Below are 14,969 nucleotides of genomic sequence, written 5' to 3' on the forward strand. Positions count from 1 at the left end.
TAAGATGAAGGTCACTCCCCTTTCCTTTAGGCTCTCACACCACTATAGGTCTTTTTAGGGGGTTGAGCCCATTGAGGGGCAAGCAGTTACCCAGCCCCCTTGAATTTCATGATGGGGAAAAAAACCAAGATAAAAATGTAACAACCAATTGCAAGCATATCTCAAAGGCAAGGTGGGTTAGAGGTAATTCCTCCAAGACTTGGGCAATCTACTGGAAATAACTTCAGAACGTCTCTAGTGTTTGAGGAAGCCCGAGAACACGGATCCTGCAAAAAACACTGAACATTCCTCCTCAGCAGTATACAGAAGCCAGTTTGAAATTTATTTCCTGAGTATTGTGTGATATAAATCAATGTGACTTGAATGCTTGCTTCTAGCTTTTAAAATTTTAATTGGCCCAGATAGGAATAATTGTGCTTTCTTTGCCATGCTTTCCGTATAGTGGCAATATTATATTTAGTATACAAGTGACAAAAGGGGCAAATGGGGGAAAAATCTTTTGTAATGTTCGCTTGAGCTGGCCGTGTGCAAGAAGAGAGAGAGAAGATAAAGTCCACATGAGGTTTGTTGCCTTAAAAAAGGAAGGGGTGTTTATTGATCTAAAAATCCATACTGTGACAGGAAAGGTGTGATGGTCATTCTAAATAACTCGAAGAAGCAGAGAGGAGGAGTGGGGCGGAAAGTCGGCCCTGAAATTAACAGTCTAGGCAGTAAAGGGTTAGCAGCAGAACAGACAAAAGGAAGGCATGCAGAAGGATCTGATATGTCCACCTTGTTAATTCTACTGACACACACAACCCATCCTCTCCTCACCGTACTGTTGTGCTTGCTGCAAAGTGATGCAGCCGAAACTAATGTAGTAGGCTGAGTAACCACAGGTGGGAGCATCCTGGAAATAATTCCAGAATGACCTGGTACCATCATCTAGTGAGTTATGATCTGAGGTGAATGAAAGAGCCCCCTTAAAGAAATCTACAGCAAGAGTTCAGTGCTTAGTGGCACATATTCCATTTAATCCAGATTGGATACATTGGGTACAGCAGTGGCACAAGACGTAGTACTGTAAATGATATACAAGTTTCAACATATGCACTACAGATTCAAAAGAAGACAACAGGAAACTCAGGATTCTTTATAAAGTTTTTCTCAAATGAATCTACCTGCAGTTTTGTACAGTACATTTTGTCTCAGTCGGTTGTGATGTTTTGTAAGCAAAGCCCATTGAGAGTATGAAAATAGAAAATAATGCCATTGAGATAAGGTTTTGGTAACAACATAAAACCTCTAATGCAAACACCATTGCATTGGAATGTCTCACTGCTTTATCAAAAATATACCATCATCACACATGTTCTGTAATATATTTCATTGGTCCATGGAGCCAGTTGCAACTCTGATCATAATCACAGCAGAGAAATGGCTGCATATGAGATTGGATCATAATATCTTCTGCATGGCTGTTTAAATAGTCATGCCTAGTGCAGGGATAAAAATCGATATATGCATATGGATTCACTCACAAAATTAAGAAAACATTGACTTGAAACGAAGACTTGAGAAAGAATATTTGTCATTTGGTCCCATTGCCTGATTAATATACAAATGCTGAAGTAAAAAATAATTGTCAATGATAAAATAAGTCCCGTGGTTCCCAAACAATGAAATTCTCAATCTTCAAACCAGACTTGGAAATAAAAACACTGTGAGCTTGGTACTCCTTCCACATCATGATGTCTTGAGGTTCCACACACAAGGCACCTACTTCCGTATATCATGAAGGGATCACTGGTCTAGTCTGGTACTTTGGCAGTTGTCATATCTGTATACTTTAGAGTTTAATATCAGAGAGTAGCAATGGTGTACTGTGTTCTAAACTTTAGCTAGCTTTTAGGTTTATGGTCACTGACCATCTTGGTTAACGATCATTGGTAACCATTTTCCAAGGATATGTCTAGTTATTTCTATTAATATTATTCTGTTTGACAGAATAACTCATTTGGTATCCCAAATAAAAATGCACTCATTAGAGTTTTCATTGATTAACTAAATGATCATGAATTTAGCATTGTTGAACCAGGAGATTATTTGTGAAAGCACTTCTGTTTTACAGGTGAATGAACTGAGACATTAGAAAGTGGCTTTTTCCAGGAGACACAGTGTATCATTAAGAGAACTTAAAAAGTTCTGATCCAGAGATTTGCAGAACAACTTTAAGCATATTTCAGGATTGCCAGATCCTCCCAAGTCCAAATTGGGGTGGAGGGAGCAACAGGTACTCACCTGTGTGTGTGTGTCCATGTCCCCCATAATGACATTATTTCTGGCATGACCCAGAAATTACAGGCCACACCAGGGGCCAATTCTTTAAGAATTGGCCCAGATGCAACTCATTGATTCTGGGTCACTCTGAGAATGATGTCATCACCAGGGGATGCAGGGGTGTGTGCGCACCTGCTGGCTTGCTTCCCACCTCTCTGGACACCTTTCCCTTAAACCAGGTGAGCAGCTGCGGGGGTGAGATGGCAGCTGGGGGATCCCCCACTGGCCCTGATATGTTTAATTAGAAGTATGAATTCTATGGAATTTACTCCCAGGCAAGTGTATTTTGGGCTGCCATCCTATATTTGAATCACATTGTATTTGTTTTAAAGAAACTAGAAGGAATTTCTCTTGGAGATGACATTTGTCTATGGCCATTGCTATTGAAAACCTGAGTTATATAGATACAGCTCAATTTATTGTGAATGATCCGTCTTTGTGAGGGGTGAGAACAATATGCTAATTAGCTCCTGGTTTAAAAATAATTATATGACAAGTTATTTCACAACGCATCCTTTTTTCCTGGGGGGGGGGGGGGTGGAATGCAAAAAAGCCCACCACTAAAAAAAAAAAGTACTTTCCTGCAGAAAACATTTTGCACACGAAGCCATTTTAAAATAAAACGTTCTTGTATTGCTTTTGGTCTTTTTGGTATTTTTGATTTGTTGCTTTAATGGTTTTGAAAAGCAGAAAGGGGGAAAATGTTTTACAGGTGAATGAACAAAAATAAATATGATCTCATCTCTTTTAATAGTGAACAGCTCTTGTTATAATTACACAAGAAGCAAAACATGTGGTAAGGGTTTCTACACAGCTGAGGCCCAGGTATGCAGAAAAATATCACTTTGTAAATTTACACACACCCATGGCCATTTGTGAGCTCCTGAAAGCTTAGATTGTTCAGTGTAGCTGCAAATCAGTTGAAGGGAAAGGGGGTGAGGATTCGCCTTCTCAGGTCCCTGAGAGCTCAAATATCCTAAAGGAGGAAATTTGGTGGGTGGGGTAGTGATTTCCAAACTATTCCCTTCCCATGATCCTTTGTAGGGTCTGCCATGAATCATGGGAAAAGAATTAGGCCTTGTGTGTGTGCATGTTTAATCCAATGAATGCATGCATGGATTTAATTTTGTGTTTTTTCTCCATTCCTAGCAAAGCAGCTATAAATGTTGAAACGGCTTTAATCCCTGCCTAAGTACATATATCACATCCCCACAGTTCTGAGATGTTCTGTGGGGGGATGCTCTTCAATGGTGAGAATGCTTGCAATTACATTAGCAACAATCCACACGTTAAGCAGTTTTATTGCAATAGAAAAGCAAGCTAAGCTCATGCTTATATCTATCCTATTGGTCAATAGGATATAAACAGCTGAGATTTTGCCTTTCATTTATAGTTCATAAATTCCAGCCTTGGAGAGTCCTATAACCAGAGACATCCACATTCTTTTCTAGAAACGGGAATACTATGTATCTGAGGGACCGTTAATGAACCTCCTTGACCACTATGGTAGTCTTTCAAAGCCCTGTTTCTGACATTAGGCAGGTAGCAACCTGGAAGAGGACCTTCTTGTTTATGGCATCAATTGAATAAATCTCTGGAACTGTCTACCTTCTATCGCAATCTTCCGCCAGCGGATTAAAGACTCTTGTTTCATTTGGTGCTCCCTCAGTGATCCCTCCTTCCTGCCTAATGTTTTAATTGCTGGTTTTATATGTATTTTATATTTTAATGATGTGCTTTTCGTTTGTTTTAATGGTTTTTAGTATGTGATTTCATGATGTATGTTTTAATTTGTTAGCTGCCTTGGTAGCCCTTTTTGAGGGCAGAAAGGCAGGGTATAAATTTTGTAAAATAACTTTGCCACATGGCACTCCTATGTATATGAGAAGAGGATGGGGAGGCCCTAGTTATGCAGTATGCCGCATAATGCCTATTGACTTCAGGGAAATCATTTTAGAATAAACAAAAGATAAGCATTTGGCTCTAAATGATATGGTAATAAGGTAAGATGCCACACATGCAAATAATGGTACACAAGATCTTGGCCACTGTCATTCAGTGAATTCTTGTTCATGCCTATTGATTTATGAATGATAATAAATCTGTATGACATGTGACATCAACTGCTAAGTGATGTGAGGAACTCAGTGTTTCGGAGCTGGCTTGGGATAGAAAATGCACTGGGCCACTGGTTTTGTGAGACAGCTTGACAGCAATGAAGGAAGCACATTTGCCATAGCTAGACTGATATGTCTTTTTAGGGCACAGGGAGGAAGGCATGGCTGGGAAATTGCATTATCTTCCACAACCACTGGCTCTAATGTTAGGGGTGTTTTTTCTTATCTAATTGTAGGACTCCGGGAGCAGGAGTGGCTATTAAAATGATGAGGCTGTAAATCTTGCACCTTAAATTTCATTGGAATCAATGAGATTTAAACAAGCTTAACTGTACTAAGAATTGTAGCCTGTAAGTCTTGAAGAGGAGGGAAAGAATCATGAGAACTGTCAATATCTCTGCATGTCCCAGCCAAGGAGGGGATGTTGCCAGGGACAAAAGGTTTGCTGCTCTATGTTATAAGCAATATAGGAAAAGGGAAACATGGGTGGCCATATACTTTGACCAGTTAGCAAATGTTTATAGGTGGAGAATGCACATGGAAAGAGGGATTGTGTATTGTAACGCTCCTCCAGGATGTGGATGCATCTGCTTACAAACACATTCCATCCCCCTATGACAGTGGTCTTCATTCATTCCAGTCTTGGGGTCCACCTTTAATTCCAGGAGCAGGGATATCCAGGGCAGGGATATCCAGGGCAGCAAGCATGTGATACGATTGGAACTTGGTCTCCAAACTGCCTGGCCAAGTGACCCGTTGCTCTGCTCAGCATGCGTCCAAAGAGAGGGAGACGGCATAGTACCCTCACTCTATAAATGCACCTTTGCAGCAGTTCCTTTCAAACAGCAGCAAAAAAGGCAGCTCTATAGGAGCTCATGTCATGACCCATGAGTTGGAGACCTCTGTTCTGTGGCATCCGTGCCAGTTAAGGTCTGCCACTCAGTTCCAGGGATGCAAGACAGGTTTCGCTGTAAACCCAACATCACTTCTTATGTGCAATGTGCAAGTGGTTGCTGTATCTTGCTGTGGTGACATAGAGGGATATCACTGGGATGGAGGTTGAACTTGAGCTTTGCCTCCACTGACCACAGTGACTTCTAGTCCTTGACAATCAGCTGCTTCTGGCAAACTGCCCACTGGGTTCTGTTTCTTGGTCACACTAGCACATGACAGAGCCTTCAGAATGGGCGTTTGTTCTATTCATGGGTATTGATTCCATGTTTGCAGTCTTAGTTGTTCTATTTAACTTTAGGGCAGCTTTTTAAATGAAAAATTTAAATATGATTGTGTTTTGAAAGTTTTTAAATACAAGAGTATGATTCAGCCAATTAAGTCCTAAAGTTCCAATGATTTAATTAATTATGCCTTTGGGCTGGTCCAAAGTCTGTATTATCTGATCCCAGGATTTTCTGGGCACAAATAGAAGCCTGTGCAATCATTTTGCAAATCCTTGCCAAACGATGTCAGCCCCTCAGTTAAACAATATCCTGCTCTCTCAAGTGCATTATAACAGATGGACAAAGTGAGGCAAAAAAGAGTGAACTTTTGATTGCCATAGGACATGCTAGCAAATATTCTAAGCCAACATCAGCGTTTTAAATTTAAAATATGTCATTTTGATTCAGAGAAATGCCTTTGGAAGCTTGAAAGGAATATCAAATGTTGATACTCTTAAAGTGTTGGGAAAAAAGAATCTATTCATGTGGAAATGCAACTTTCAAGTATACAAACCAAAGCAGATTCCTGCACATTCTGGTATTCTGATTCACTCTAGTCATACAAAGAAACATGCAATTCTCCATATAAAGGCACACTCAGAGTTAGGTTAGCCAGTTTCAGAGGAGGATCAGGGTACACTTTAAGAGCTGTGCGGAAGAAGAAATGTCCAGTGAAGCAGCTTTTCACACCCCCTGCATAACAAAGCTTACTTCCCAAAACTTCTTTTATAGAAGCCCCTTTCCTCCATTAAAAGTTCACCCTTGTTACACTGCAGCCTGCTAATTCTGTACTGGTTTCCTAGAGACAATGTTTCACTGAAGAATCATATCTGTGGTGGACAGAACAGCCAATGGCATGACACATTGGATTGTTTTACTGACACAGCAGCACATTGGTGTGGTGCTTAGCATTTCTTCACATGCCACAACATGTAATGCAGCATCACTCAGCACTGATGTGTTTTTCTACTTGTCCTGTGTCCAAGCAGTAGTGCTGTATAAAGGTACTCCTGCCAAGGAGAAAGAAGAGCCAGAAATGGCTCTTTTCTGTAGCGACCTGTAGACCACTGACACATTAGAGCCATACTCCAGCATTCACTTCAAGGGACAGTAAGAGATTGGAGGAAAATTTTTCCCTGGAAAGCCAGCAGAGTTGGATGCAATAGGATCAGGCTGTGCCTCAGGAGGGTCAGGCTCTTCTGCCAGTGTTCATAAGTTACTTAGTAATCGGTGGAAACTACCCTGCAAAAACTCAAAGGCACTTCCTTCTTCAGTAGTACTTCATTTGTTCCTTAGCAAAGCCCTGACAATCAAATTCATTGGACTCACACTGTTGATCACTTAAGGCCTGCCTAATGTCACTAGAACGGGGTTCTTCAGAAGCATATTAGGAGGTTGTTCTCAAGTTGCTGGTTATATCCACAGTCACCAATCTTTTTTTATGCCATAGCCCCAGTGAGCATTGGGCTATGTCCAACTAGCTAGACTGGCACCCTACAAGAATGTATCCTAGTATACAATGTGCAGAGAACTGATGCCAACAATCAAAAACAGAACTTTGAAAAAATACAACTTGTTTTCCCGCTGGAACTACTTACATTCTGGACATGATTGGGGGTTTGCAAGAATTTCCAATTTAGAACTTCCCAGTCTGTGTCTTGTGGCAGTTTTCTAAAATGAAAACAAGGCTGCAAAAGACATTGTGGTGTAGACTACTTAAAAGGTATTTAGAGGAAGGATACAAAATACATTAAAAGTTAAATGAATTTCAAAAGGTTGATAAATTGAATAAAATTCATGAAAAAAATAGGTACAGTTAACAAAGCTCTATATTAGTGTAAACCCTCTTGATGTGGATGGAGATCCAGGAGGATTGCAGTCACAGGGGACACATTATGACAACATCTGTATAAAACCTCATAGATGTCTACAACCAACAGTCCTAAACTTTCTAAACAGTATAACAATATTTAACAACTGGTGAGTTATTCTGAAACATATTCAACCATCTATTAACTGTTTTCTAAATTGCTTAGAAATGGTACTCTAATATAAAGTAGACCCCAACAACCTAGGAGCAATCCTCCTCTTTGACAAGAACTTATGCTTTGACAAGGGGAAGTCAAATATTGTTATTTTTTTATCCATCAAGCCAATACAACCCAGAAGCTGTCACTAAGAGCCACAGGACTGTATTACAAAATGAGACACGGTGTCAGTCCATGCAACATGGTTGGCTCCTGAAGTAATCCTACCAAGGACAGATCCACTGACTAGCTGGCTACTATATACAATGGGAGACACTTCCCTTACTACTAAAGAACACATACAAAAACAGGAAAAAATAAAGCATGGGCATAGGTTACAGAGTCTTTATGAACATCTTGTGCAGTTGCTTTGAATGATTCTGCCCTCTGTGAAACTGGTGTGTACTAGGTTTTAAAAAATAAAATCCCCCCAATGCTCACTTTTAAAAAATACAGGACTGGTAATCTAATCACACTCTTTACAAGCCAGTGTTAACAAACAAACAAACAAAAAAATACAAAAAGCAGAAATTTGTGGTGGACTACTAAAGCCTGTCTCACCCCCCGCCCAACAAATATGATTTCCCCCCTCACAGACAATAGTTAGCAGACAAATACACTGTTTGCAACTGCAATGTGTGTTGAATTAAAAGGCAATTACAAAACATGTCTTAAGAAAGGATGCCATCCACAATGAGAAGTTTTATTAGTGCTTGTGTGTGTGATTGCATGCAGGTGTCTGTTTGCTACTGTGCACTCGAGGCTAAAGCCTGCAAAGACACACTCATGCAGAACAGGATGCACAGTGAGTAGAACCGTTGATTCTACAGGAGCTACTTCAAGCATGTTGTGGCCCATGCAAACAGTAAGTCTTTGCAGGGTTGAGCCAGGAAACAGGAACGTGTGCTCGGATCTCTTGTTGTTACAGTGTGCCAGTTTTGCGGTTCTCTTGCTCACTTTCACACGCTCACACACACACACACACACACAAAAGAATGAAAATTAAAAATCTTGTAATAGGTGATTTCTTTGTCTAACCTTTCAGCTACAAAAGAAAGAAAATGTGTCATTTTGGTTGATTAAAGATTCTGCTGCATGAAGAAAAAAAAGTCACAAAATCCATTTTATCACCTTTTTTCAGTCATTTCCTCATGAATAAATATTATCCATTAAAAACCTTTACAAAGGTGCTGAGATACACAGTGTTATAATTCTGCTTCTTTATTGACTTCCTTGTAGCTATGACAGGACTTCTTTTTCCACTTTCTGGAAACTATTCTATGCTCCATATCCCGGAACAAGTTTTCTTCTTGTTTATAAACAAAGAGATCCTTCCACTCCCCTCCACACCCCCAACTTCCTGCTTCTTCTGAGCTCACTATGCAGCATGAACGTGAGTTTGAGGAAGCTGCCTCAACAGCCCCCCCGCCCGCCCCACTATTAATTCTTAGATGTTGGTCGTTGGTCTAACTGTCCATCCATCCATCCATCTAGGCACAATTTGCAGCAAAGAAGGAACATGGAGGTGGGGAAAGGGAGAGAAACGTTGGCTTCTGACTGCCTTCCTTTGACTGACTCAGCCTTACAAAGCCGAAACCTTGACAACGTTGCTGCCTGCGGTGGTAATGTTCGTGGCGTGGCTGGGGCTGGATGGGGCAGGCCTGCTTTCGCCTTCAGGTGTGAGCGCAGGAGGGGTTGGGATGCTGATGATTGCTGTTGTTATTTGGGCAGTTTTGCAGTTCGGTCTCAGTCCGTCATCTGCTTTCAGATTTAGACTGGAACGACTGTAAGACAAAACACATTAAAAAAACCTTTAAAAGGAGTTGAAGACAAGAGCTGCCCTTCATTTCACGCCACAGACATTCCTGCAATATTTGGGCCCCATCGTTGGTTGAGGATGTAAAATCTAGACTGAAGTTAGGCATCACAAGGGCAGACATGAACCACGTGGGGATATATGTTACCAGGAGCCTAAGTGTCAGGACTGCTGAAAAGAGGGAGGAGAAGGGAAGAGAATAGAAAATTCCCCGGGTCCCTATTGGCCCGAGGGTCTGCTTGCCATTTCCTCCATTTTTCCATGGCAAAAATTCCCTAACTGCATGGTGAACATGGTAGAGAAGAAGGAGAGCCATAGGTGGTGGTGCAGTGAAGGAGAGGAGGAGGAAATCAAGGAGAAAAGGGTTACGACTTGAGGGAGGCAGGGAACTTTGTTGCATGGCCACTGCCTACCTTACTTTTTTTTGCCTCCCACAGCTTAGTAGACTGCCTACTGGGGAGAAAAATGGGGTATAAATATCTAAATATATGAATCACATGCCAGGCCCCCAACATTGTTCTCACCTCTTCCATTTTATCCTCACCAGAATAACTCTGTGAGGTAGGTTAGGCTGAGGGAGACTGACCAGCCCAAGGGCAGCTAGTAAGCTTTCATGTGGTTTGCAGCTCTTACTAGCTTGGAGGTCAACAGGGGCTCAACAAATCAGAGACTTGGATAGATGGAGGAAGGGAGGCAGGGCTGGTCTCTTACTGATTGGGATAGTAAAGATTTATTTTCTTTCTTGCAATGCAGTGTAAGATTGACTTCTTTTTTAAAAAGTGTGTTGGGGAGCCAAACTAGATGTAACAATATTCTTGTGGCCAGTGCAAGGACGCTGCCACAATTTTAGTCATTTAAAAATGCTGCAAGGGGCCCAGTTCTGATTGAGTACTCAGTGCGGTGCTCTTTTCCTTTTCAAGAGTTGAAACAGCCAGAGTGGGAGATGTTTCCGCAGTTGATAAGGCACCAGGGAGGGGGAGACAAGAATGCCTCAGCTTGCTGCACTGCAGGCCCGTTTAGGATCAGGCTCTTGTGGCATTTTAAAATGGTGGTGACATCCTTGTGGTGCCCACAAAGACACCAGAACATCTAGGGTTCCTAGGTCTTATACCTTCCCAGCTGGGGAAAGGGGGGGGAGAACAGACGTGGTACTTACCAGGAAGGTATTCTTTGTGTGCACTCCTGGTGCTGACATGATGACGTCACTTCTGGAAGCGCGGGAGCACTCTCATGGGCAGAGTGATGATGTCACTTCCCAAAGTGATGTCACATCTCCCAAGAGTGCATGCACTGCATTTGTTCCTTCACTCTCTTGCCTCAATTCATCAATATTTGTTAGATTTATGATCTGAATTCACAACAATGGCTTATATCTCAAGGTGTACATCTGCTTGCGGAGAGATATGCACTCACAGAACTCAGTTTTCTTGCCTCCACTTACCCATGGCAGCCTGAAAAGCCCCCCCCCCAATCATTTTCCTGGGTGTCTCCTGTCCCTGGGGGGCATTTATGGCTGATGTGGTACCGGGAGAGGCAAGATCATGTTTCATGAGCGCATATCATTCCACCAGCAGAAATACTCCATGGGATCTAAACCAGTGCCTTTCATCTTTTATGGGTACCCAATTAAGTTGATGGCAAAACAAAAGAAAGGAGTTCTTAATATATGTAATTAATTGTAGAATGCAGTAGCACAGAATATAGTGATGTCCAGTAACATAGGTGGCTTTACAGGGAGATTAGACAGATTCATAGACAGCAGATCAATGGCTATTAGCCATAATGGCCAAACAGAATCTCAGTGTTCTGGAAGCAGAGGAGTTAGCCGTGTTAGTCTGTAGTAGCAAAATCAAAAAGAGTCCAGTAGCACCTTTAAGACTAACCAATTTTATTGTAGCATAAGCTTTCGAGAATCAAGTTCTCTTCGTCAGATGCCTGATACAGATACTGGCCAAATACAGAAGAGCAGGAGAGAGAAGAGAGGCGGCAATTAGGGGGGGAGGGGGAGGGAGCAATCAAAACATTCCTTTGCTAGTATATGTAAACATCTCCTTTTGGTGTGCGTATCAGTTGGCTTCAAAGGAGTTTGCCCTGTTAGTTTGTAGCAGCCAAACAGCTAGACCATCCAATTCCAATGTAGTATGGGCCTTCGACAACCACAGCTCTCCCTGCCAGATGCATCTGACAAAGAGATCTGTGGTTCCCGAAAGCCCACACCAGGTGCCACTGAGCTCCCCCAGACCCCACCTCTGTAAAGGAAATCTGTTACCTGTGGTAATGTGATAACCATTCATAGTCCCTATTCTGGACTAAACCAGAAACCAGTGGGAGAACACTTCAATCTACCAGGACATTCCATCAAAGACTTAAAGGTCACTGTAGTTCAACAGAAACCTTTCAAAAACAAAATCCAACGGGAGGCTGCTGAACTGGAATTCATATGCAAATTTGACTCTGTCAAGCTGGGACTGAATAGGGACTATGAATGGTTATCACATTACCACAGGTAACAGATTTCCTTTACAGAGGTGGGGTCTGGGGGAGCTCAGTGGCACCTGGTGTGGGCTTTCGGGAACCACAGATCTCTTTGTCAGATGCATCTGGCAGGGAGAGCTGTGGTTGTCGAAGGCCCATACTACATTGGAATTGGATGGTCTAGCTGTTTGGCTGCTACAAACTAACAGGGCAAACTCCTTTGAAGCCAACTGATACGCACACCAAAAGGAGATGTTTACATATACTAGCAAAGGAATGTTTTGATTGCTCCCTCCCCCTCCCCCCCTAATTGCCGCCTCTCTTCTCTCTCCTGCTCTTCTGTATTTGGCCAGTATCTGTATCAGGCATCTGACGAAGAGAACTTGATTCTCGAAAGCTTATGCTACAATAAAATTGGTTAGTCTTAAAGGTGCTACTGGACTCTTTTTGATTCAGTGTTCTGGGGAAGTGTACTTCTAAATATAAGTTGCTGGAGGAGAGTTATATTGTATAATTTTCAAAGAGTCAGAGAATCAAAAATCACTGCCCTAATTTCCAGCACAATACTAAAAGTCATACTAAACAAGATGCTGGGCAATCGGTGATCAGATTCTCCCAATGTTTTTAAAAAGTAAACCGCAGCTGCAGACAATTCAGATTGCGGCTGCACATGGTAAGGAGACGGGTGTTACACCTACTATTAGCCTTAGAAAGGAAGAATGATGATTTTCCATCTTTGCGTTTCTTTTTCCAGTCCAAGAAAAAGCATAATGATTAATCCATTCCTATTTTTAATACAACGTTGTGCTTCTCTATACAATTTACCAGGTTACCCTGTCTCTGTAGAAGTCTTGAGGAATTGGTGGCTAGGAACATTTCTATTAGATCTGCATCAGTTGCATCCCATGATTAATTACAGAGTGGAAATGAAATTCAAATGATAGGGCTGCTCAGTGGGCAATTGCCTAGCTGCTGGAGGCCTGCATTACAAGTCTGCTTTAAACACAGGGGTGGCCTTTATGAAGACAAAGAGCTTGCTGGGCTTGAAATTCCATCATTGAGTGACTCACAAAGAGGATCCCCTTTAGAAACTTCAAACATCTCAGTATGTCAGAGGGAACCTCTGTTTCGGAGAAAAGAGTTACCAAGGACTACCAACTCTGCCATTTTGAACTGTTTCACATCATAGGGCTCTCTTCCAGGGCAAGGACTAAACTAGAACATGGAATGCTGGGCGTTCCATGAATGGAACTCTCAGCTTATTGTTTTTGATACGTAGTGGGAATGGGGGGAGATTGACAGTTTTGGACTGTGGGCAAGGGAAAGGGTTTACAACCCAAATAATTTCCCCAACCTGAAGTCATCCTGCAGAGCTTCTACTTGCCACAATGAGCCCAGAGCTTCTATTTGTCCAAGTACAAGTACTTTTTTGCCTGAACCTGATTAATAAATGCAACTATACACAGACCAACAAATCCAAACACAACATGTCTCACAATCCCAGTTTAGTACTCTGGTTAAAAAAACTCTGACCTTTTGCTCTTTATGTAGTTATGTAGAACATTATATTTTTGTCTCCCAGCATTAATCTTATGATAACTCTCCCCCTGCCCCTTAAATCTCTGCACTAGATCTTTGATACCAACTTCACATCCATATGGGAAGGCTCCTGTTCTTACCTTTAAGGCTGTGCTTCTCTTTGCCCTCACTGTGAGCTGATTTACTCATGTTTTTGAACAAATACATAGGAGTTTATTTTATATGTTAGAGTAGTCTTGTGAATGGTCAATCAGGACCTGAATGGCAACTTTCCACCATCTACTAGCAGATAGCAACTTATGAAATGAATAGTAACTTGGACAATCATAAAAGTTCACCGTACCAGAATTACTGATGAAGGGTAGATACAATTCACACATGCTACTTAAAGTATTTTTCAGCACTTCTCACACTGCTAGTTTACACATGTGGAAAAACAGAAAAAGCAATTCTAAATGGACATGTGTCAGGTTTCTGACTGATGGGCATGCAGAAAGTTGATTACAATCACATCTCAATCTTCCCAAATCCTGAGCTTTACAATGCACATGTGATTTTGTGCATAGATTCAGAGGGCTGGGTGTCACATGGTAGCTTACGTGGCAGTTATAACTGCTTAGACAGGTGTAGCTTCTTAATCCCAGGGTTTCCAGCTACCTGTTTCAATGTGATCAGGAGCACTGCCTCCTCATGCAATATCCTTTCATTTCCTAAAAAACAGAATTTTAAACTCTACATTTGAAAATGTTAGCACTCAACATTCAGGTTCAAAGACTGCAATGTCTCCAATTTTTGGCTCTCATTTCTATCAAGCAGGACTCCTCTGGAATTGATCCTGGAGCCCAACACAGCACAATGTTGCAGAACTGGTTCCAGCACTCTTTAGGTTAATAGCATGTGTGCTGTCCTGCTGTACCTTGTTGTGAGTGAGGGTTGCTCACTGCATTGGATGTGTATGGTGCTGAGTTCCTGCATACTCCGCAGCCGGGTTGCTGGCACACTGGAGTTAGGAAGGTGCGTAGTCTTCTTGCTGCGGCGAGAACAGCAGGAGGTGGTCACGCCATTGTGACTCGAAAGTGAGGGGCTACGAGTGGACGGGTAGTTTTGCATTGAGCTCTCCATGCAGTTCTGCTCAAACATCTGCTCATCAATGAACTCGTGGTTCTGTCAGGGGGAACACCAACAACATTAGTGACTTTTCAATATGGCCTCCAACTTAATAATCCAGTGGCTAAACTTACCAACAAGCACTTTTTATTTATTTAAGACATTTCTATACTGCCTTTCCACTCAAATAGGGTCCCCAAGGTGGTGAAAATCAAACATTAAAACATTTCAACATTAAATTTTTTTAAAAATAAATTATATATACAGCAATTCCATAAAAAACATATCAACAGACATAACAGCAAAAGCCAGGGAGAAGGCCAATCGTTACTGGGTGTATGCCAAACAGAAC

General features: G+C 41.7%; 1 protein-coding gene across 2 annotated transcripts in view; it reads right to left on the reverse strand.

Moving 5' to 3' along the window:
* Positions 1-9,262: 9,262 nt before the first annotated feature.
* Positions 9,263-14,969, reverse strand: part of KCND3 (potassium voltage-gated channel subfamily D member 3) — a 460,156-nt gene continuing 454,449 nt past the window's right edge. For both annotated transcript variants that reach the window (XM_054980803.1, XM_054980802.1), the window contains 2 exons: positions 14,427-14,674; positions 9,263-9,464 (listed from right to left, as the gene is read on the reverse strand). In XM_054980803.1, coding sequence (XP_054836778.1) covers positions 9,263-9,464; positions 14,427-14,674 — 450 coding nt within the window. The remainder of the gene's footprint in view (positions 9,465-14,426; positions 14,675-14,969) is intronic.

Source organism: Eublepharis macularius, chromosome 5 (assembly GCF_028583425.1).
Source record: "Eublepharis macularius isolate TG4126 chromosome 5, MPM_Emac_v1.0, whole genome shotgun sequence".
Lineage (NCBI taxonomy): Eukaryota > Metazoa > Chordata > Lepidosauria > Squamata > Eublepharidae > Eublepharis > Eublepharis macularius.